General features: G+C 32.8%; 1 protein-coding gene across 2 annotated transcripts; it reads left to right on the top strand.

Moving 5' to 3' along the window:
* Window positions 1-7138: 7138 nt before the first annotated feature.
* LOC115968107 lies at window positions 7139-22875 on the top strand. 2 transcript variants are annotated; one of them, XM_031087355.1, is made up of 20 exons: window positions 7139-7469; window positions 8550-8610; window positions 8728-9055; window positions 9320-9508; window positions 9608-9691; window positions 10361-10420; window positions 10618-10662; window positions 13136-13335; window positions 15021-15494; window positions 15980-16106; window positions 16222-16419; window positions 16719-16808; window positions 17454-17516; window positions 17894-17968; window positions 18089-18139; window positions 19004-19081; window positions 19879-20013; window positions 21160-21267; window positions 21879-21944; window positions 22459-22875. In XM_031087355.1, exons 3-20 carry the CDS (start codon window positions 8747-8749, stop codon window positions 22525-22527), a joined length of 2421 nt encoding a protein of 806 aa, XP_030943215.1. In that variant the 5' UTR covers window positions 7139-7469; window positions 8550-8610; window positions 8728-8746; the 3' UTR covers window positions 22528-22875. The 2 variants fall into 2 exon arrangements, with proteins under 2 accessions (XP_030943215.1, XP_030943216.1); XM_031087356.1 differs by lacking the exon at window positions 8550-8610.
* The last annotated feature ends 2127 nt before the right edge of the window (window positions 22876-25002 follow it).

The following is a 25002-nucleotide window of genomic DNA, read 5'->3' as shown; positions in this document are numbered from 1 at the left end:
TTATATAAAATTTGACCGTATCCTTATCTGTCACAGTCAAAGACCGGTCATGTGCCCATATTCAACAAGTGGACAAAAAAGGTGGGCGGAAATGAAACTTTCGTAGTATAATATTAATATCCCCCCACTTGGTCAATTAAATGTGGCATTAATTCTTAAATCTAATATATGATGAGTCCCATGACAGAAACACTTGACGATACCATTTGGGATTTTAGGGATGGATATTCACTGATTCTAGCATCTTTTTGTGATGTCTCAGATATTAGAGTTTAATCTCCACTAGCTTTGTCAAAAAATTTGTAGTCCAATTAACTAATACTTTTTAGGGTCTATTTGGATACTGCTTATTATTAAAAACTAAAAATTTATTGCTGAAAACACTGTAATAAAATAATTTTTAAACTATAAATAGTGCCCGTGAGACCTAATTTTAAAGTTACGTTTGCTTTATTAAAAAACTTACGGGTCTCATAAATAATGCATGGAACCCAAGAAAAAAACGCAAACAAACTCACACTTTAATGTTTTTAAATTTCTGACTAGCCACTGGCCGAGGAGCATTGGCTTAGTTTAAATTTCCTTTCTCCTAATTATCCAACTAAAAAAAATCAAAATTTAGAAGATGCCCATTATTTTGTCAAATAGGTACAAGGCAGTCGTAATGGTAGTTGGTGCCTGTATGAAAGGAGGGGCTGCATTTTGTTGGCTGCTAGCTTTATATTGCTCTCATTTTTAGATCAATCATCCATGTCCACACAAAAGTTGGACTTTTGGCATGGGTGATTGGGTGTTTTATTTTGTAAGTACCAATCAGCTGGCCTGTGCCGGCCAAGAGGAAATGTTAAATGTCATCTATTTTTTGGCTTATTCTCAAGGAAAAATGAAAAAATGAAAAGAAAAAAAAAACTTTTATTTTTGTTGTGGGTTAATTGTCAAAGTATTGCTAGAAACATATTTTTTAAAGATTGTAAATATAAGATTTGTTGTGATCAAAGAAACATTACTTTCGCCTTAGTTCAAAAATTGGCACCATTTTTATTATGTAACAAACAACAAACTATATTAATAATTAGAAAAAATATTCTGAAAGATATTGCATCCCTACTTGTTAGACTTTTTGTTATTGTCATATTCTAAGAGTCCAATATTTACCAATAAATAGCTGACTTATTGCTGTTTATGCTTTTGATTTCCAACTAAACTACCCAACTTTAGAAATCTCCAATTAGAATTTAGTTGTTCCAGTGTTTAAACATAGGTTTGTTCTTTTTTCGTGAGTAGGAAATTTATGTAAACATTGTATATGCATCAACACGACTCTGTCTTTTATAATTGATAACAATTTTTTGTTAGTGGCAGGAGCTTCTTATCTCTGCGATATGTTCGACTTTTACGCAAATATACAAAATTGAGGTATATCCAATACATTAGGTTCAAACACATAGTTACACTGACCAATAAGATACAAATAATATAACTATATATTTGAACTTAATTGAATATTTTAATGAATTGTATCTAAATTTTACCTTATGCTAATCCTAAAGTGTCGTAGTGGGTTCAAATCTAATTTGGGTTGACTTTCCTACAATAAATTTGTTAATTAAAGGAGGTTTTGGTGAAGCAAAGTACATTATGAGTTATCGGGAGGGTGTTCTCGAGAGAAGGTACTTGAAAGGATCAGAAAGTGTGTACTTGAGAGGGTCAAAAAGTGTGCACCTGAGAGTGTCAAATGGAGTCCTTGGCCTAATGCTCCTCGGCCAAGTCAGAAAGTGTACCTATGAGTAGGAGTGGCAAAATCTGACATGACCTGCGACCTCGACATGACTAACCCGTTTATAAACAGGTCATGTGTTAAGGCTAAATTGGTTCAAGTTATATTCAGGTCAACACGGCTGATTCATTTAATAAATATGTCGTGTTCATGTTCAACATACGAATCTGTTTGACCTGTTTAGCTTATAAATGTATTAACTTTTATTTATTTATTTATTATTTTGTTATTATTGCTTAATTTATAATTGCAATTGTATTTTAATTTTAGATATATAGAAATTAATAACAGGTTATTCAGGTCATGCATGACCTAATAAATAAAAAAAGCTATTAAATGGGTCATTCGTATTGACTTTTACAAGACTTTTTAATTAACCGGGTTAATTAAATGTGTTGGGTTGGGTTGACCTGTTTAATAAACAGACCGAGTTAGGGTTGAGAATTATTGACGCATTAATTAAATAGGTTGAGTTTGAGTCCACCCATATAACTGAAAATTCATGGCTCGACATGACACGAACCCAATCCACAAACACAAATTGCCACCCTTACTTGTGAGGGTCTGAGATAGTACTCCGAAAAGTTTCTTTGGCCAAATGGAGTGCTCAGCTTAATACTCCTTGGCCAAGTCAAAGAGTGTACTTGTGAGGTTTTGAGAGATTATTGTGTTGAATTCTTAATAGAGTAATGCAAAAGACACAATAAAAATTCTTTTTAATGAATTACAAAGACTAATAAGTTGTCAAAGTTGAGTTGAATTGTTAAATAAAAATATTGAAAAAAGTATAAACAAAAAACTAATAAATAATAAATTAAAGTATTCTAAGTAATAATAATGAAAGTTCACTTAACAACAATAATTAATAACTTTATTATATATAGTAAGAGACAATAGATGATCTCCAATATGTAATCTTAACAACAATAATTGACATCTTCGTTATATTGAGAAACAATTTGCCCATTGGACTTATAATTTATACTTTATTATCTTCCTAGTACTATGGACTTTGTGACAAGGAAAATCACGTGTATCACAAGATTCATTTTCTGTTCAGGATTCATCTTTTAAGAGAACTTGTGTTAACACGAAAATTCTTCATTTGGATCATGGGTTACGAGAAAATATCTTATCTTATTATCCTAATGATCAAGATGAAATTAAAAAAAAAAATTATTTACACAAAGATCATTATTAACTTCTTTTTTTGAGAAAATTATTAACTTCTTAAACATGAATTTGAATGACGCCCTAGAAAAAATTTCTGGAAACACTACCATATATATATCACTCATTTTATTGATTTTGAGTGCAAGATTCATACGTTTTCATTGTACTCTTCTTTGAAAATTGCATGTAAAAAAAAAAAAAAAAAACATGTAAAGAAATTTGCACATAGGCTGCGAAAATAGGTCAAAGGCCACAAAGTCAGTGGGATGATACTTTTAAGGCATAAGCCATAAGTCATAAGTGGAATTACCTTGTCATTTGACCGTCGTCTACTTAATTTTAAGAAAAAAAATAATTAAAAAAGCAATTATTTGGGAGGTTAAGAAAAAATCCCATTAAGGTATTAGCCTCTTTAGCTTGGTTTGGTATTTTTCCCCCCTCGTTTTGTTTATGAGAAAAGTTAACGGATATTTTAAGAATATTGATTAAATTTTTTTATAAAAAAATAAAAAGGTAATTGATTTTTTAATAATTTTTTATATTTCTCATAATAACAGTATTAAAACTTTTTAAAATAGTCTATAAACAAATGTCTAAAGACACATGTTAATAGGACCAAATGTTTATTTGTTTATCCATAAATTTTTAAAGTTTTTCTTAAAAAAAAAAAAACAAATTAGATACAATATTACTTTTATCTAGCAAATAAACAACCAAACCAACCATTTATCCAACCTTTCTCAATATTACTTTTATAGCAAATAAACCACCAAAACCAAGCGTTTATCCAACTTTTATCTCTTTTGTATTTTGTAGTTGAAGAAACAATAGAGGTTGTAGAGCATCTATGATTCAAGGAGGCAATGCAATATTAAAAAAATCTCTTTATCTATAATTAGGATACCCCTTGGTTGAGTCTTTTGGCCGAATATTGCTAAATCCGAAATTTATTTGTGTTATAAGTACTATTCCAAGTTATTTAGAGAATTGAGGAAAGAGAGTGAATTTCGGCAACGATGTTGCCGAAATTCAACAAAAGTATGAGAGAGAAAGAGAAAAAGTGGTGTTTCCGAAATCATAGGAAATTTTTTTTTCCCTCCTATTTCGGCAATGCCATTGCCACAAATCCATTCCACTTTTTTTTTTTTATTTTAAAGAAATGATATGTGCACACAATTTTTACAATATTTTTACAAGAAATTTTAAGTGGCAGGTTGTTATTATTGGATTAAAAAAGTAATCTCAATGTTAAATTCAAATTTGAACTAATAATAACTAATCACCTATGATTTGTTGTGAAAATATTGTAAAAATATTATGGACGTAGCATTTTTTTTTTTTCCTCCCCAGATTTCGGCAACTATTATTTATTTATCTTTTTCCTCTCATTTTCGGCAATGGCATTGCCACAATTGCTACAAAATTATTTTTTTCCCCTATTTCGGCAATGGCATTGCCACAATTGGTTTTCGGTCAGCAGGTTTGGGCAGCAAGAATTTCAATAATGTGATTACCGAAATTCAAAATTTTCTTTCTCCCACTTTTTCTCTTTCTCTCTCATACTTTTGTTGAATTTTGACAACACCATTGTCGAAATTCACTCTCTTTCCTCAATTCCCTAAATAATTTGGAATAGTACCTATAATGCAAATAAACTCCAAATTTAACAATATTATGCCATAAGACTCCCCCTTGGTTGCTTTCTATTATTTTTGGTTAGGTTAGTTTGGATACTCAATGATATAAGCCTATAACCTATAAGATAGAAAAAAAATAAATCATATCCATATAGTACTGCTAGGGCATTTGGGGCTAGGGGGGGTACCCCACATGGTCCTATTGCCCTACAATGTCAATGATGTTAGCCATAAAACTTAAATCTCCATCCAACTCTTAGTGGGCCCTTCGTCTCTACAACACAGAGTAGAAAAAAGGGCACATTTTTGGTCCCCTCATCTCATCATACCACATCATACCATCCCCTCGCAAATTTAAAAAAAAAAAAAAAATCATAAGGAGCATGAAAAAAAAAAAAGGGAAAGAAAGAAAACTCTTTCATTATTCTTTGACCGAAGACCAATGATAAAAAAAAATGCCTGAAAAAAATCCAGTACGAACACGTGGCATTGACAAAAGAAAAGGCTATTCCTCTATATCTTTTTGCCAAGTGTCAAAATCAGAAGCCGTGTATACCTAGAAACATGGTGCAAATATTAACACCCAAAGAAGTTCCTCACCGTTTCGTGCATTTCGAAGAGCGGCGCAAGGCACGCCCGAAAAAAGCCGATCTTAAAAAAGCGTTTTAAAAATATCCAAATCTCGTAAATTCATGATTCTGTTTTTTCTTTTTTGTGCAAAGAAGATTTTGGGTTTTTTTTTTTTTTTTTTTTTAATTATAATTTTTTACTTTGCGGCTTTGTGCAACTTGAAAAATCTAATTTTTGGATGTGAGTTATGACCATATAACTAGATGGTTGCATTTAATGGAAAATGTAAGATACGGTGTGTTTATGGTTTGAGTTCTGAAGTAATTAATTGAGAGTGATATCTTTATGATGTTTCATATATGCGGTTTAAATTTTATATTTCTATTATTGCTATTTATTTACTAAAAAAACTTAAATTATAAAAAAGCTTTTTTTCAAAGTCACTTAAGTTGGATGAATCACCACGGAATGAACTATATATATATCCTATAATATTTTTTAAAAAATATATAATAAACGTTTACCATTTTCAAAAAAATATTATTTAATACATTGTTATTGAAATAAAAATTATTATATTTTGAAATTACCATTATTTACATATATATATATATATATATATGTTTATAAATAATTTATGTATCTATATCTTATGCAATTATATAAATTTATAGAAATTTTTTTATTAAATTCTTATAATATTGACATGTAAGCTTTTCAAAAACATAATTTTTTCCCATGTTATCCTTTAATGCGTTTTTCAATTTGGTTTTTAGAATGTAATTTTCACGGTAAACTTTGCTCAAAAATCATTTTAATCCTTTAAGTTTGAAATTGGTCATTTTAGTTTAATAACTTTATCTCGAAATCATTTTAGTCATTTAATTTTGAAAATGATCATTTTAGTCGAGTAACTTTACTCGAAAATCATTTTAATCCTATAAGTTGATAGTTTTGAGTGATTTTTGGACAAAGTTACTGAATTAAGTGAGTCTTTAAATGATTAAAATTATTTGTGTGCAAAATTAATGGACTAAAATGACCAACTTCAAACTTTAAGGACCAAAATAATTTTTGAACAAAGTTTCCAGACTAAAGTGATTAATTTTAAACTTAAAGGACCAAAATTATTTTTGACCAAATTTGTAGGTGTAAATTTTATTTTTGATATTATATTAAAATATGCCCTAGGAAGTTTTAGAAAAGCTGTAACATGATTAAGTTATATTTTTAAAAATAAGAAATAACATATAAAATTAGTCAAAGTTTTATTTTATTTATTAAAACTTATTAATTAAATATATAATCTATATAAATATTTTTAATTAAAATTTCAGCACATTACATGGATTAGAAACTACATAATTCAATTTTTCAAATAAACAAAACAAATAAGATATATCATTATATGTACTTTAGTTATATGACTTATTTAAAAGATAAATTATTTATTTATCAAATAAAACCCACAAAGAAAATAATTTTCAAATAGTTAGATAAGACATTAAAAAAACAGTAAAATATAAATCTAACCCTCTAAATTTCTTAAGGTTTCATTTCAGTCATTTAACTTTACTTGTGTTCATTGTAGTCTTCTAACTTTCAAGTTTATTTAATTAAGACTTTTCCATCAATTTTTGTTACATGTTATGGTTAATTTTTCAATTTTATAAAATTTTCTTCAAAAATTTTAAATTAAAAAAATTTAATTAATGATTGAAAAATATTTTATTTTTTTTTCAAAATTTTTTAACAAAAGTTAACGGAAAAGTCTTAATTGAATAAATCTGGAATTTAAAAGACTCAAAGTTAGAAAATTGGAATGAAATTTGAAGAAAGTTAGAAGATCAATTTTACATTTTAGCCTTAAAAAAAAAAAAAAAAAACACTTTGTCCAAATAAGGAAAAAAAGAAAGAAAGAAAGGAAGTCATTGGATGCTTATGTAGGAAAATGTAGTTATGTGAAGATAAAAACACGGACAAAACACAACACAACAAAGAAGAAACTGGCCGGCCTCTCCTCTCTCACTTTCCTTTCTTATAATTTTGCAGTTTCGACACATACGAGAGACTAGAGGGGTCCTATCTCTCTCACACACATTTTCTCGAACATATTAAATACATTATTATTTCTTCTTTGGAAAAACTTCCATTATTAATTAAGCTAATTAATCTATTTTTATCACAAATCCTTCTTCTCTCTCTTTGAGGACCTTTTACAGAAACAGAGCTCTGCTATGGCCGCCTAAACTTCCTTCTTCTTCTTCTTCTTTTCTCTGTGTGTGTGTGTGTGATTATCGGTTATTTGAAAGGTGAGTTTGGTTTCATTTCTGTTTTTTCTTTACTGATGGCTCTTTTTATTTTTATTTATTTTTTATGTTTTTCATTCAATTTTGTGATGTTCAACCTCCTTTTTCTTTGGTGCTGTGCTGTGCTGTGTTTGAATTGATAATTAATGCTTGTGGGTTAGATTGATTCTGTGGTTAAAAGTTGTTGAATTGATTTGGTTATGAAATTCATGTCTGATAGGTGGTGAAATTTGTAGGTTTTTTTTTTGGGGGGGCGGGGGTTTGCCCTTTTGATTTTTCTTAGCTTGGTGTAACTGTCAGAGTTGGATGAAAGGAAATTAACTGATCGAAAAATCACCTTAGTTTAATCTTCTTCTTTTTTTCAAAAAGCTGTTGAATTGGTCTACAAGCTTGCATCTTTATTAATAGCTTCATCAGAAACTTTTGATGAAACTCTTACTAATTACGCATGTGTCTGTATCTATGTATATATACTCACACAAACACTCACTTATGGAGTTGAACTAGAAGGAATTGTGTACACGGTTAGATTTTTTACGGACAATTTCACTTATACAACAACATATACTTTGTCCAAAAACTTTGGGAGCAGGAAAATTTTTTTTTGGTGAGTGACACTTACACATCCCGGAATCAGTCTCTCCAGTTAAGGTTGCCTACCATTACCAATCACCTATATTGAACTCCACAAAAGTGAGAGCTTTGTGCACTGGCTACAGATTTTATTGGTGACTTACACATGCACCTACTGTGTTTGGATCCCAGACCTCCGTCCCTACCGGTTACACAATCTAAACCTGCAAGAAACAAGTTTTTTTTTTTTCCATTTGCCAATGAAATCACAATCTAAACCTGTATTGGGAATTTCTGGGAAGGTTTAAAAAAAAAAAAAAAAAAAAAAAAAAAACAAGAAAGTGTTTCTTTAGCAGTTCGAAAGTGTCTTCATGAGTAAAATCAGGAATTACCTTTCATTTCTATGCTCTATGTTGTCTTGAAATAAAGGGTCAATTTAATAGTTGCTTGAGAATTTCAGTCATGCGGAAATCTCTTCTCAGAGTTGTTACCACTGTTGTTTGTTGCTAGGCAAACTATTTGGCTAGTGGCTTCTAGTTCTGGGGGTCAGATTAATATCTTGAATATCAAGGCAAGCTTTGTATTTTTGCAAATATTTACTTTTTTATTTAGCTAGTGATTTTTTTTTTTGATAAGTAATCTAGCTAGTGATTTTGTGTGTCTCAGACTTGGATTATTGTGTTTGTAGGTGGAGAGAAATATTTAGGATGACTAATAGTGAAGAGACAGGTAGTCCGGGTTGGGGTGCTTCATTCTTCATGCAGACAAGGGATGATGTTGCAAGAGCTGTTGCTGCGGCAGCTGCTGCTGCCACTGCTTCTCGTTCGCCTCGGCCATCTGTGGTGTTTTCATCAAAAGATGATACTGGGGGTAGCCCAATTGAAAAACTGCAGCGTCAATTCTCAAGAGTGCTAAAAGGATTCTCACAGCCTCCTGCAGTGAAAAGTGCAAATTACAATCCGGAAGTTCTGACTAGCCAGAAGCGGCAATGGGCAAGCTGTCAGCTACAATACTTGGTATGCTATTTTGTTTCAGTGGACTCCTCCAAATTCTCCATGGAGGAAGTTCAACAGGCTGTCACTGAAGTGTTTTCCAAGTTTGAGTTTATATAGTTATTCCATCCTGCTTGTTATTTAATTATAGCAGTATGATGACTGATAAAGGCCATTGTTGGTGTTTTCTTTATGTGCTTTGTATCCTTTAATCATCAGACATTTACTATTAAAAATGAAAAACTGTCTGCAGTGTTTCTGTAACATCTCTCCTATTCAAGTGTGCAGGATCATAGGTCTTTAAAGGAGCCAACAAGGCTTTTTGAGAGCATGGTAGTTGTCGGGCTTCATCCTAACTGTGATATTCAAGCACTTCATAGGCAATACATTGCCAGAAAGTCTGAAGGTTCTGGAAGATTGCGAAGCGCACTAAGTTCTCAGAATCAATCACGTGTAGAACCAAACGTTGAACCCCAGGTTGGGCATTATTCTTGAGAAATATTGAATTCATTTACATTTGGATCTTTGTTTAAGAATTTGATATGATATATACATATTATTGTTTTCTGTTTTCAGGTCTTATTTGTTTACCCTCCAGAAAAGCAGCTGCCTCTTAAATACAAAGATCTTCTTTCATTTTGCTTCCCTGGAGGCCTGGAGGTTGGGTGTATGCTCGATGGATCTATTTATTGAATGATCAGTTTGTGTGTTTGAAAGTTAGGAACTATGCTTTTATTTGCTCATGACTTCTAGTTATTTAGCTGTTAAGGATTCATAAAATGTAGCTATGGGTGAAGTTTATTTAGTTGCCATCTTACTGACACAACAAAAATCCTCTTGTGAGTTGTGAGTCCATTCAGTTGCCATCTTACTGACCCTCGTAGGCAAGTGTTACCTCCACCCTTTACTAAGGAGCAGTTCTTGGTCTAGTTCCAGTCATGGGAGTGATGGGCTTGGGGGGGGGGGGGGGTTCTAGCCTATTTTTTCTCTTTGATATAAAACCTGAAAATGAAAAAGGGGTTGTGTATTATTGTCAACAAGAAAATATTGTCTTCAACTGTGGTGACTAGTACACTCACGCAGTTTATGTAAAGAGTAGAATTTTGGTACAACTGAAACTTCATGTGAGCATGTTTCTTGATGTTTTTAAGAAGTTAAATATCTATATGTCTATGTACTTAACTGGTTTGATGTTTGAGAGTTTAGTCACTGATTTTGTTTCTTTGTTCGTGTATTTTAGTACTCAAAGTATATTTTCTTTTTGTTTGTTCATAGAGTAGTGTGAGCTTTTACATGGTGTTTCTAAAACTTGGAGATATGTGATTTCAGGTTCATGCTATCGATAGAACTCCTTCCATGAGTGAGTTGAATGAAATTCTTCTTGGGCAGGTACTTTACTATATGATGTGACAGCTTACCATCATGAGAATTCCTTAATCTTCAGCTAGTTCAAGTTATTTTCTTGTTCCTTTTAATAATTTATGTTTACCAAGTTTAATGTTTTTTCCTTACAATTTTGTAGTCTTAATAGCTTCCATTATAACTGAGGAGAAGTTTGATCCTCTATTTCATTGCTTATACTACAGGAGCACTTTAAACAAAGCGACCTCTCCTTTGTATTCCGGTTACAGGTAAGATATTATGCCACTTTGTTTTCATCTTCTTGTATATGTATTGTTTGCCTTTCCATAACAAGAATTCTATTACTCCGTTACCTTATGAAACCTGTTGTTTGACCTGTAAATTTCTGCTTGTTCTTGGGATGAGACAGGTTTCTAGCTACTTCAAATAACGATACTGATCTTGATGTATAGGGCGTTTTAATTCTATGGTTTAGAATTCTGCCTGGATAGCTATATTTTTCTGTAGTTGTAGAATATAAATATATATATATATATATATATATATTCCCATTGTGCAGTCATCAAGTGTGGTTCTTTGATGATTATTAAACTTGATTGCTCTTTAAGTTACTTTTTAGCATAGCTTATACAATTATGAGCACGTTAGTTGATAATTCAAACAACCGCAGTTTTGTCCATCTTCAATTACTGCATTGATGGTGAACCCCAATTGTGTGCTGAACCCCATCCCTTCGTCACATACCCATACATACTCTATCTTAGTGCTAAAACTTCAAAATCTGTTTGTTTTGACATGCATCACACTTTGTTAGTTGTTTACAATCAACCAAAAACTTTGTCCAGTATTGTCTGTAATTTCTCAAAGAATTACCCAATTAATGAGTATGTTTTTTAAGAATTGATCAATCTAATGAGTATTGCCAAAGGCCTTGTAGCTGAATTGGCACCTCTCTATGTACAAAGTGCTTGGGGGTCTAGGGGGGAAAGGGTTCGAACTGCGGAGATAGTAGCATGTTGTAATTATTTCTTAAAAAAAAAAAAAAAAATCTAATATGAGTATTGAATGTAGATGAGTTTTGAAACCCCTCTGAAGGTTCCAAAGGAGCTGTAGCCCAATTTGGAGAAAAGGGTGTTATCATTTGAGGAGCCATCAATTCAGAAGAGAATATTTGAGTTCTTATTAATCTTTTATGCCAAGATCATGCGTGCTCCAATTGAGTGGACCAGGTTGCAATCCCCACAGATTTTGAGATTCTGCCCCAGAATTTCTAGGTGTAACAACCTGCTAGATTCGCCAAATGTTATTTATAAGTAAATAAATTTCATTAAAAACGTGCATGTAATCCTACTACATGGGTTGTATACAAAGGAAGAGCTGAACATGGGAAAACAAAAAAATTAATACCTAAAATCGATCTATCTTGGAGCTCTAAAAAATTTGTAGAAGAAGATGAGCTAGCAGCTGACTCCCAATCATACCCCACCTCCAAAAACTACTGATATCTAATTTCCTTCAGAAGTTCATGCATTCCTTTCTCCCCAGATGCTCCACTTTGAACATAAAGGAATTGCTGGAATGCCCTTTCCAACATACCATAGTTCAATCATTGAGCTTGGCGTAGTCCACTCACCCTAAACTTGCAGAGAACAAGAGTCTACAATTCCCAAGCAACATTACAATTTAGAAACATATGATTGACAGACTCCTCCATTTGACTTACACATGCAACACCAATCAGTAATAATTATGCCCTGCTTTCTTAAATTATCAGTCGTTATGAATACCCATAACACTGGTCCAATTAATTAAGAAAAACACTCTTGGTAGAGCTCTGACTTTCCATATTCTTCTACATGAAAATGGGCTATCACTCCCCACCCCCTAGGCCTTGTACCAACTTTTGACTAGAAAATCATGGCTTTCGAAAGGGACAAAACCACCTTGTTGTCTCCCTCTTGAAAAACTATAGCTTATACATCATCCAAGAATTGAGCCATAGATTTTTATTCCCAGGCTTGTACCACTCTAAGAAATAATGGGTTCCAATAAATACAGTCGTATGACTTCCATGTAATCTGTCACCATTGCATCTCTATTCATAGCAATTATGAATAACTCCGGATACCTATCCTTAAATGTTGTATCACCACACCAAAGATAATACCGAAAACGAGTTCCAGTTCTATCTCGTACCTCAAACCAAACAAATCTAGCAAATCTGGCCTATCTGTTTCTGATTTTTTCTTGGGCGCATTCCATAAGGACCCCCAACAGTATCTGAACACCAGCCTCCCCAAGAAATTCCATATTTGATGCTAGAGTCAGAGACACAGAATTCAAGTGTTGGCTGATATTTTGGGAAATAACTATTAATTTACTAAGTAAGTATGTTTGAAGTTTCTCATTTTGTAATGAATTGGTATATTGAGTTATGTCATTTAAAGATTGTTTGGAGTTGTGTTTTATGCCCAAGGAGGAAGAATTCCTTGAAGACAAGCAAGAACTAAGACAATTATGTACTATTAATTTTTAGTTTTTATTACCTCTGGTAGGGGTATGCACTTAAATACTTGCTGTATTTGCTGCTTATGTGGCCTATTTGAGCTATAATCTCTGTTTTACTTTAATAGATTTAGATTATTTGCATGACATGTTTTTCTATTTTCCTTCCAGTTTAATTATGTGATCTGTTTCTTTTTTGTTTTCTAACTAACGCATACCTGTGCATTTTTTTAATAGGTGGCTGATGATTCAACAATGTATGGATGCTGTGTGTTAGTTGAAGAACTTGTACAAAAGCCCTTTGGATTGCTTTCCATGATTTCAGATAAACAACCTGCTTGCCCACCTTTAAGTCGTCATATATTAACCACAAAGAGATGTTATTGCATTCTCTCGAGGCTTCCCTTCTTCGAATTGCATTTTGGTGTACTGAATAGGTGTGTTTATATACCTATTTGATCAACTTACTTTTGGTTTAAAAATTGCAGTAATAAATATAAAACATATATCCAATATGCTATGTACCTAAAGGAAGTTTAGTGAATGGATTTGAAAAAAGAAAAAGCTGGATTAGCACATGTTGCTGATTGTAAGGTGGAACCACATGTGATATTGATATGAGGCAACGTAGAACAAAATGGGGAATTTGTCCACTTGTGGTTGTGGTGGGTTAAAGTTTAGGAGGAATCCAGGAAATAGGATTTAGAGTTGTTGAAGAAAGGGTTATGGGGTTGTGTTAGGAATTAAAATGTGAGCTGATGAGTTAATTGATGGCTATTTGGTTGAAGAAAGTATGTAGGGTTTAGGGTTTTGATAGGTAAAAGAAGGGTTTGATTTGGGGTTGAAAGGAAGAAGAAAAGAGAGGCTTTTTTATGGTGTTCAGAGGTTGTATGAACTGTACCTATGAACAGTTATCTCTACTCTTTACCTATCAAAAAAAAAAAAAAAAAATACAGTACCACAAGAGAAGAAGAAGAGGACAATAGAGAACAAAAAGGGGAGAAAAGGACACACAAAGTCTAACATGCCTCTGTGCTCAAAACAATCAATAATTTTATATTTAACTTCTCCTTTGAGAACAAATATATATATAAGGACCTTTTCTTGTACTAGTGGTCCTAGTTTCACTAATAAACAAAAAACCTAACAAAAGACAAAATTGGGCTCAAAGAAAATAAAATTTAAGATACTTAAAATCTCTTAGAAAATTCTTAATTCTAAACTATCAAAATACCCTTAATTCGTGGGAATAGTAGACCATAACTAATAAAAGAAAAACTCAAATAATTTTTTTTTTTTTTTTTTTAAATCTCTAAAAGACTCATACATAAACTGTTAAAAATACATGATTTTTACTTCAATTGGACTTCACATGTGGACCCCATAAAATAATTATTAAATAGGCAAATTTGCAAAGTAATAACAATTCAATCTTCCATTGCTGCATCAGGAGGCTTTAAACAGTACATGTTTCCTGCAACTGAGATATAGTTTTGCAGGTGAAATGATATGGTTTGACCTCTTTGTGAGGAGAATATTAAACAGTTCCCCCCCACCCCCCCTTCCCCTCCTAGTGGCCCTTGCACTTTGGAGAGACTGTAAGCAACAAAACTTTATCAGGAGCTTCCAAGAATAGGGCATAACCCAAGTACACATGAAGCATACCAACAGAGACCACTCTTAAGAGAAAGGAAAAAGGATAAGGAAAGAATACAATTTATATTCTGAAGCATCTATCCTAGAATATACCTGAGGCTATTCTAAGAGGAAAAATTGAAACTGAGGAGAACAAGGCTACGTGGAATCCTTTTTAGATCTTACCCTAGACTGTTGGCTTTGAAAGCCCTCCTATTCCTCTTTGATAATTTTATTCTATATTAAACAAGAAGGCTTCCAAGATGCCAACTGTAAATAACCCAGAAGAAACCAAAGAGCATTATATGCTCCTCCATCTTATCACTATGAAATGGGGAAAGGAGAAATTTGGTTAATATTCATGCTTTGATGGAGTAGATTTTACTTGATTTATTACTTCCACTTTACTAATCAATGCCAACAATATACTCTCTTTTTTTTCATGTGAACATTGCTCATCTTGACATTTCTTGCTATTTTCCTGTAGCATCTTCACAGAAGAAAGGTTGGAACGGTTAACAAAAGATATTGGTCTTCTAAATCCAGAGTCCCTTGAGGATTGTAGGGAGGAAGAAAATTTAGAAGAAAATTCAGATGATGTAATACAGAATCACAGAGTGGAGGACATGCTGCACGGAACAGCAGAAATTTCTGAATTAAGTTTAAGAGAGTCTAAACTTGAAAGAGTTACAGATGATGCAAATCATGAAGAGCATGAAATGCTTGAGGGAGACTTTTGCTTGTTGAAGAAAGGTCTCAATGATAATGTTGTTGTTCCTATAGATCTAGATTCTGAGATGGTATCAGCGAAAAGAGAATCTAGCACTGCAAACCCTGAAGATTGTGATATCTATGTGGATGATTGCTCAGCAAACAAGCAAGTGGTAGAAAGGCGTTTGCCAAATGCTGTCCTGCCACTCCTGCGGTATTATCACTATGAAAGCTCTGAATCTTCCTCTAGGTATATCTCTATCATTCGGTATATTCTGTTATAGGAACGATATCATACTCAGGGTATGTGCTTTGTTCCTTTAAGGGGGACTACAACCTGCAGTAAGCTATGCTTTTTTTTTTCTTTTAATATCTTTACCTTCCCTCCATAATCCTTTGATTTATTTTTTTATTTTTTTAAATTATTTTTATAAATTGGCTGAAGGGTACTGGTAGATTTACAAGTAACGTGAAAAAAATTATCTGATGTTAAGGTGAATGGAGGACATGTAAATGCCTTGTTTTATAGAGTTGCTTGCCTATTTCATGACAAATGTAGGTAGTAAAAATGCTGTTATATGTGTGTAAATCATTTTAATGATAGTGAATACAAATTTTGAATTGATGTTACATGATTGTATGCCATGTGTATGCCTTAATAATAAAAAAGCAGTCATATGATTGTGAGCTGCTTATATATGCCATATATGTATGTATAAATATTGTTTTATGCAGTTTTCAGGGTTCTCCTAGTGAAGATAGAAATTTTAGAAGTGATGCTGACGATACTGAGACAGAAGAGGCGTCTTTCTCTGGCCAGGAATATCCCAGTGACCTTATTGATATTCTTGAATGGGCTAAGGTTCAAACAAGTCGTCTTTTTTAAATAGATCCATTTAAATATTTATAAGCTGTCTGCTTCTTAATCTTGTAGCTGGATCTCCTCAACAATTTACGAATTTTCCCTGGTTTTCCAGGCAAACAACCATGGGCCATTACAGATCATATGTGAGTATTACCGGTTGCATTGCCCTGCCAGGGGTTCAACACTTAGGTTTCATCCTTTGGAGCACCTGCATCCTTTGGAATATAATAGACCAGATGAAACAGTTTTACATATTGCTGGCTCAACTATTAATTTGAGATCATGCAGTACAAGTCTAGAGTTTGCTGAGGTAGATTCTGATGAAAACTTTGTGTGTTTGATCTATTTCCCCTTTTGAAATAAAATTATTTCAATTATATATATAACTTTGTAGGATCAGTTGAATTAACCCAACCTTTTTCTGGTGTGGTGATTTTTAGCTAAACCTTTTTCTATAGCAATATTTTTGTTAACTTTCTTTCCACCAGCCCAGGGAAAAATGAGGGCCGGGGGGGGGGGGGGGGGGGGGGGGGGGGGGGGTGTTAAATATTACGTGTTATTGTAGGCATGATAGGTCATATGAATCTTATTGTTGTCTATTCTTATCAGGCACACGGTGCACTCTTGGTGGAGGAGGAAGCATCTGCATTATCAGTATGGGCTATTGCATGCATATGTGGCTCCTTACGACTTGAGAATGTAAGTTGATACCCAGCTTTGTATTTTATTATTAGTGCTCCCTGCTACTGATTGCTGTTGATTTTTATTGGTGTTTTTGAACTAATATATTTGAAATTTTGCTGGATGATAGTTTTTAGTGTTGTTCATAGCTTAGTTGTGTCCTGCTCATCTTTTAAACTTATATCTGGAATTGTTCATCACTGTTCTATATATATATGGATAATAGGTGCAATGTTACCCGTCAGGGTGCAATCTAGTGGTTGGAGGCTTGAGAAGAGTTGTAGACCCAGATATCCTGTGGTCGATCCCTACTAGGAGTTCCCCTAGATTACTTGATGCGTGGTTCTAGCAGGTGGATTTTTGTATCTGTGGTTTAGTCCCTAGGGGTGGGTCCAAGGGGCCTTCCCTTGGTGAGGTTCCATGTCATAAAGAAAAAGGTGTAATGTTAATATGAATCGTTGAACATTGAAGTCTCCTGTATACAATTCTAGTCTCTGTTACAATGTTTTCTCAATGTGGCTAATATCCTGTATCTTTAATATTGATTTGTAAGGATCAGTGTAAAATGGTGGTTTCTTCCAGTATCTCAAATTGAATCAACAGTAATTAGAATGTATACATGATGGCTGAAGCATAGGTATTGATTTTCCTTGCACTGTGCAGGTCTTAACATTGTTTGCAGCAGCTCTGCTGGAAAAGCAGATTGTGGTTGTTTGTTCCAATCTGGTATGTAATTTGCCTCATGTCATGTTTATAATGATCTCATGAAGATGTATAGTCTCCACATTATTTTGTTTGCTGAGAAATGCAATATTGTTAGTTTAGTCCCACTTTCAAAAAATTTAGGATGGTTATGGGCTGCATATTTATTCATGATGATTATCCTATAACGGTTGGGCTTGGGCAGTTTTCAGAATATACAGGTTTAAAATGTTGCATTTGTGATGTTTTGTTTGACATGTCATCTTTAATGTATTTCATTGCAAAACCCTTTGAGGTTATATTTGAATCATTTAGATTTTCATTTGTTTTTTATTAGTTTTCAAAAATGCAGCAGAACCTTTGGTGATTATATTGGATTTTTGAAATTCTTTGATGTACAGGGAATCTTATCTGCTTCAGTTTTGTCCATTATCCCTCTAATCCGCCCCTACCAGTGGCAAAGCCTGCTAATGCCGGTATAGGTTTCTTGTGACCTTTGAAAATTTTAAAGCGAACTGTAATTTTTGGGATTATTTTAACACTTTTTTTTCTATTAAACTATTCTTTGTGTCTTAATCGTGTGCATCAAAATCCAGGTTTTACCAAATGACATGCTGGACTTTTTGGATGCACCTGTCCCTTACATTGTAAGTGTTCATTAGTTACACTGTAATGTGTCTTATTATACTTAACTTCTTAGAATAATATTAGGAATGGGTTTTTTAGACTATAAATGTGCAAGTTTGGTTGTTTTTATTCAGCGTTTCCTTTGTACAAGTGCATGCTGCATACTTGATATGGTGAGGAGAACTTAGATCTAGTGTAGGAGAAGGGTTTAAGAGGAAATTCCAACTACAAACAAGATTAAGGCGAAGAAATAGATAATAGGATTGAAGTTGGAACAATCAAATATCAATTGCTAGTCTCAAAGAGCTCAAGAAAAACATAAATCTGTAATTTTTGTGAATTAGATAAGAAGAAGCTGCCTACAATGACACAAAAGGGGCTATTTATAATAGCCTTTAGTAACCCTAGAATCCTAGGCCTCTATCTTACATATAACAATTAAATCCTAACCATCCAACTTTATTAAAAGTCCCATGCTAGTTGCATGACCTTTTAAAACTTTTTATTCTTTATCATCTAGCTTAGCTGAGATGTTCATCTAGTATAATTCCTGTATACCTGATGTCTGTTGTTTTTTCCTAATAAAACTTTTTATTACTTTCAAAAAAAAAAAAAAAATTGGTAAAGACATAATAATAAATAAAACATAACATAGAGTGATAAAAGACTAGTCTTATAATAACTATGGGCTAGACAAAATAAACTATTGGGCCTTCTTTGTTTTGGGCTTAGATGCTCCTGCATCTATATTGTTGGGAAATTTCAGGGTCCTTATGATGGAGATAAATCCAAATGTGTCTTCCAGCCATTATATTAGACATAATTTTTTAGTTAGTACTACTGCTGACATCTGATTGATTCCTATAAGTAATTTTCATCTACAGGTTGGTGTAAAGAACAAAACCAATGAAGTTCAGTCAAAGTTGACAAATGTCATTCTACTTGATGTCAACAAGAATCAGGTGTGTAATTTTTTTTCTTTTTCAGAAATTTGATTTGGTTAGATTGATGCTTTTCAAGTTTCTTGTCTTTCTTTTCTGTTTTATTTTTTCCAAAGAATATTGTGGTTGAACAAGGCAGATGATTTATAGAAGATTATAAATATTTTTCTGTTCATTGTTGTCTTTTGTTTCTTTTAAATGATAGCATTTGTTGCTTGTCAAGCAACTTCAAGGTTCAGATAATTCCTCCTTGGAGGAGGCGAAGAGAAAAAGAAATTATCTGACCCTTGAAGTTGCTTGACAAGCAACTTCAAGGTTGGATGGTGACAAATCACCTATCAAAAAAAAGATAATTTCTCCTTGGATGGTTTTACCATAAGATAACAATCTGCTTATGATATGCGTTGGGCAAGATTTGGATAGCATCCTTTCCTTGGGCTTTGAGGTTTGAGGCCCTTGGATCCTGGAGTATGTTCTTCTTTAGTATTTATGGGCATGGAGAGACTTTATTCTGGTTTTCAGTTTAAAAATAATCTGAAATGGTTTGATCATGAGTCCTCATGGAACCTGATGCAAGGAAAAAGGCACTGTAATATTGGTCAGCAAATTTAAAGGTTAAAGTCAATTTAAGTGCATGCTTTTCTTTTGCATCATGAAATTTGTATATCACCTTTAGTGATGTTTGTTTGCTGCCACTCTTTTATGTCACTTTGCATTGTTTAATTCCATAATGTAAGTAATATATATTTGGACCTATTGTTTAGCTTAGACTTTGTGACCAAGTTATCTTATTTATAATTATTCCTCTGATGCATTAGGTGAAGTCACCGTCGATACCTCAACTGCCACAACAGAGGGAGTTATTTTCCTTGTTGAGTCCTTATCATGCAAAGCTTGTTGGAGAAAGTTATTTGGGGAAGAAACGGCCAGTGTATGAATGCACAGAAGTGCAGGTGTGCTTTTTTGCCTGATATGTTTGGTCCTCACTGTTCCTTTGCACCCTCCTTCCCCTGGCCAAATCTACTTGTTCTCCATTCTTGCATGCTTTTAGTGTTATTGACATATATCTGGGCTAGCAGGAAGCCCTTGGTTGTCACAGTAAATTTCTTTAGAAAGATCGTATCAGTAGCAACTTTTTTTTTTTTTTTTGTGATATGAGAACTGTAGGCACCTGGAGTCTAGTTGACTGCCAATGTTGCATTTGGTATAGCTGATTCTGTAGTTTCTCATTGCCACGAGTTCATTATGGTTCCAACAATGGCTTTATGCATTTCCCATTAATGCTACATGAGATTCATGAGTTTTCTTGATGGTATTTTTGGTACTGGCCACATGGCGATAACAAATGTACAAGATAGATGTGTGCATTTGCCAACAGCTTCTTCTTTTAGCTTTTTAGCTTATTTGCTTATGTGCAGCTTTTTAAAGTCCCACCTTTTCTGTGTACAATTATATTTTCAACCAACTTTAATCAAAAAGCTACTTCCAAACTCACTATTACCCTTTGTCTGTGGGTTTCCACCCTTTTACTGATTTGACCTCTTACATCCTTGCGCAAAGTGAAGATCTTTTCCTGTCACAAGCCTCACAGAATGCCTCCCAATGGTCTGTGTTGTTACTACTTTGTCCATAAGATTGCCATTGTCCTATGCCTTTTGCTGTGCCTGTTGTAATATGTATATATTCCCATATTATCTTAATCAATTATTTTTTTGGAAAAATTTCTATTTTTTGAGAATGTAGGTTTTGGTTAACTGCCTTCTTTTTAAAATTAACTTCTTATCTTGATTGAACCATATTAGTTTGGTTGGTGACATGATTGACACAAAGCAATATATTTTATTTCTTATATCAAATATCAAGGACGACCAATTCGCCATGTTCTTTATACTTGAGATGAGATTCTTACCTTGAATGACGTGACAATGGTATTTGATGGTTTGTTCTCCATTGTAACATAACTAGTTGACACCTCCTGATGTTTCCAACGGAGACATCTAGGGTTCAAATCACCTCCCTCATTGTAACTATTGAATTATAAAAACAGTATTTGATGGTCTGCTCACTGTTGTTTTTGTATCTATGTTTGTGATATGTAGGTCGAAGCAGCAAAGGGTTTCCTAGCAGTGCTAAGGTCTTACTTGGATTCTCTTTGCTCTAACCTTCGTTCCCACACAATTACAAATGTTCAATCCAATGATGATAAGGTTTGTATTTTTTCCCTGATTGGAATGTTAGGAAATTTTTATTTGACTGCTTTCTATTAGTTGGTGGCATCTTTAAACATCGATTATTCTTTTATTTCTGTCATAGTAACTACGTTTTTGGAAGAACTGGCTTTACTCAATGCAATATATGCAATCATTACTTGTCAAGAAAAACTTTCACAATATCTTCCTAATCTAGATCAGATATTTAAGTGGTGGCAGAGATAGCACTAAGATAGTAGGATAGGGATTAGAATTTTTTGCAGAAGTGAGATTTAGAAATTAGCAAGGGATTAGAGTACCACCTGAAGTCCATTTTGTTTAGCATGAAAGTGAAGGTGCACAAGGACTTCCATATGCAGCAAGCTTGCAAAAATAGATGCAGAAATTGCATGATTATTTGACTTGTAATGTTGAATAACAAACGTCAAGAGCCTTGTAGCTCAATTGGCAACTCCTAGTGTTTCCAACGGAGATGTCCAGGTTTCAAATCCCCCCTCCCCTCAATTATCAAAAAATTTTGAATAGCAAACAATCTCTTCATGATTCACTTTAGCAAACTACAAAATATGTTGAAACAGATCTGACACTAAATTCCTTCTACTTTATAGGTATCATTGCTTTTGAAGGAGAGTTTCATTGACTCATTCCCCAGTCGTGATCGACCATTTATGAAGGTGTGTTTTGTTTCCAACATGATTTACACACTAGTTTGTGTAACCCATTTCTATTTCTTATTGAGATTATTTGAGAAGTTATCTTGCAAACAGGTTGGGCTAGGGTCCCCACCACCCCCCCCCCCCTCCATTTGAGATAGTTTTTATTTTTATTTTCCTGGGCAAGAATTCGTCAAAGAAAGAGGCTAACATCTTAAAAGGAGTAAACGACCATTAGGTCAATGACACTTACCAATTTATTAAAAAAAAAATAAAAATCTGACTGCATCTTAAAAAGGCATATTTGATGGCATCTTTTCCAAACCTTATTCATGTTCATGTGAGTTTATGATGTTAATTTGAAGGCACACATCATGGTTTCGTTAAATTACTTGTTTAGAATAAATGCAGACAATCACCATTTGATTTTAACCTTTTGAACCTTGTTTTAATTCTTACTCCTAATGATCTTTATTATGGAGAGTATTAAAAATCGTACTAATTTTTTTTTCCTCCTCTCTATCACGGCAAGCAGCTTTTTGTGGACACACAACTCTTCTCTGTACACACAGATCTTGTTCTTTCTTTCATCCAGAAGGAATAGTGCTCTACCATGCAAGGTTGGCTTGGATTTTGTGTACCTTTCTGTGTAACGTGAACGCAAGTTCAGTAATGTGTAATTTTTCAATTATATTATGAGTTAAAATTTTCCTGGCGTGATGCTGCTATATTTTCTTGTTCTTCAAAGCTCATCCACGGCCATCCCACCTTTAATGTATAATTAATTAAGCCCTGCTTTTGGATTAAGATGTAATATTAGCTCAGCATAGGCAGACAAAATTTAGAAAGTATAGGTAGATAAAGATAGAAATCCTGCATGCCATCTAACTTGTGAATACCAATATTGTATTTGATATATATATTCCAATTCATTTCGCTTGCTCTTTCCATACCTAAGCCGCACTTAAATTATCGAAATTCTAGGCTAAAATTATGTTTATCATTCCAAATATCAGATTATTTCGCCAGATTTCACTTGTCAAATTTGGTTTCTCATGATTTTGCTAGCTTACGCTGTTGGAATGGTTGGCCAATGCAGATCCTTAATGACAGCTGCCTTTTTATGGAGTATGGAGGTTACATGATCAATCAAAAATACTACTTTGATATTGTTAAATCAAGTGCATAAAAGTTAATATAATAATAGTGTGGAAAATAAGGTTTTAAGAGTGTAGATTTTGGCATCAACCACGCTATAGCTACAATGCTAGAAATTGGAAGAAACAAATTCACTTTGCATTATGAAACGGATTAAATTTCGCAAATGTTGCTTAATCATAGGTTAAAGGAGTAACATTCTAACATGATCTTATACGATATAAAGTGGTCTCCTCAATAATTGTGGCTTCTCTCTGTTTTCACAAATCAACAATTGTTTAATTTGGAAATGATTGGAGAAAAATTCAAGTGATAAATATCCTATATAATATAGGCCTAGCTAGCAAGTGCCTCAAAGATTATTAATAATTCATTATTTTGTCTGATATTAACTTGCTTAGCACGATATTATATAACAAATTCTACTTTAAAGTGCAATATTTCATAACTTGAAAAATGTTTTGACATTTCTGTGTTAACGATTCATTTCTAAAGTCTAAATCTAATAAAAGTAAATGCTAAATAATTACAATTAAAAATGATGCTAATAAAATAACGATTTTAAACTATAAAAATGACAAAAATTATTTACTCATAAGTTGACAAGTATCTGATGAACCAATAACAAAATCTTATACTCCTAATAGACTGCCAATTACGTTATAAGAAAATAGAAAGTAAGAACAAGAACTAATGAAAAAACTTTTTTTTGAGAAACATCTGAATCAATACAAATTAATGAAAAAACTTGATACACAAATTTAACATACCCAATTAATCCACATTATATCACAGCACGTAGTTCATTTGCCACGTACCTCAAAACACCAGTTTTATCAAAATTGATAATTTACCCACGGATCATTATGCATTATGAAATCTAGACATTCTATTGTAGATACCACATTTTGCGACCTATTTATTATCTTCCACTTTTTAAGAATTAAGGGTAAAACAATAACTTTGCATTTTTCAGTATTTTAAAAGTGAACTCAGCCCTAAATTTTACTTCTCAATTCTCAAGTGGTCGTATTATAATTTCAAGAAAGTTGACCTCCTTTTGTGTTCAAAATAGTGCCCAAGTCATTGTTTTGTTAATACTTAAATTTGATTGGTTGATCATTAATTGACCGTATCATAGACATGCATGCATGAGATTATCATAGGTTAATTTTAATTGGTCCCTAAAAGGATTAAATAAATTTTAATAGAAATATTAAATCCTATTTTTGTTTTTAATCCTAATTATAGTGGACATGTAAGCACACGGTAATTCCATGGAGATAATATTTTATTTTTAAGCTGTGTTTGTTTCGACGAAAAAAAAAAAAAACATTTTTAATATTTTCATGTATTTGCTAAATTCCTAGTCAAACTGAAAAAAAAGAAAAGAAAAAAAAAGTCAATTGACCAAGAAAATGCAATATTTATTATTATTATTTTTTTAAAGTCAAATGCATTCTACATTCAGCCCCCTCACTGTGTCCACACCAACACCTCTAAAATTGCCAAATTAGCTCTGGAATATTGATATAACCATGGTACTACTTAAGACTCCAAAATACCTCCAAAATCCTAAAAGTGATCAAAATACCCTTCAAAATTACCACAATAACCCCAAAAATAACCAAAATAAACTTGGAAGCCTCCAAAATGACCAAATTACATGTTATAACCCCTAGAATGACCAAAATACCCATAAAATCCCAAAATTACCAAGTTCACTAGAATCTATAAAAGGACCAAATAACACTAAAAACTCTTAAAATGACTAAAACACTACCTAAACCTCCAAAAAAACCTTTAAAACTTACAAAATGGTCAAAATACCTTCTAAACGTAACCCAACACTAAAAAGAAAAATATTTTTAGCTAAAAACATATTTTGTGTCAATCTTCATTTATTCACAAACTACTTTAG

The sequence above is a fragment of the Quercus lobata genome, chromosome 11 (genome assembly GCF_001633185.2).
Source record: "Quercus lobata isolate SW786 chromosome 11, ValleyOak3.0 Primary Assembly, whole genome shotgun sequence".
Taxonomy (NCBI): Eukaryota; Viridiplantae; Streptophyta; class Magnoliopsida; order Fagales; family Fagaceae; genus Quercus; species Quercus lobata.
Note: the sequence above shows the minus strand (reverse complement) of the source record. Positions and strands in the feature narration are given on the sequence as shown.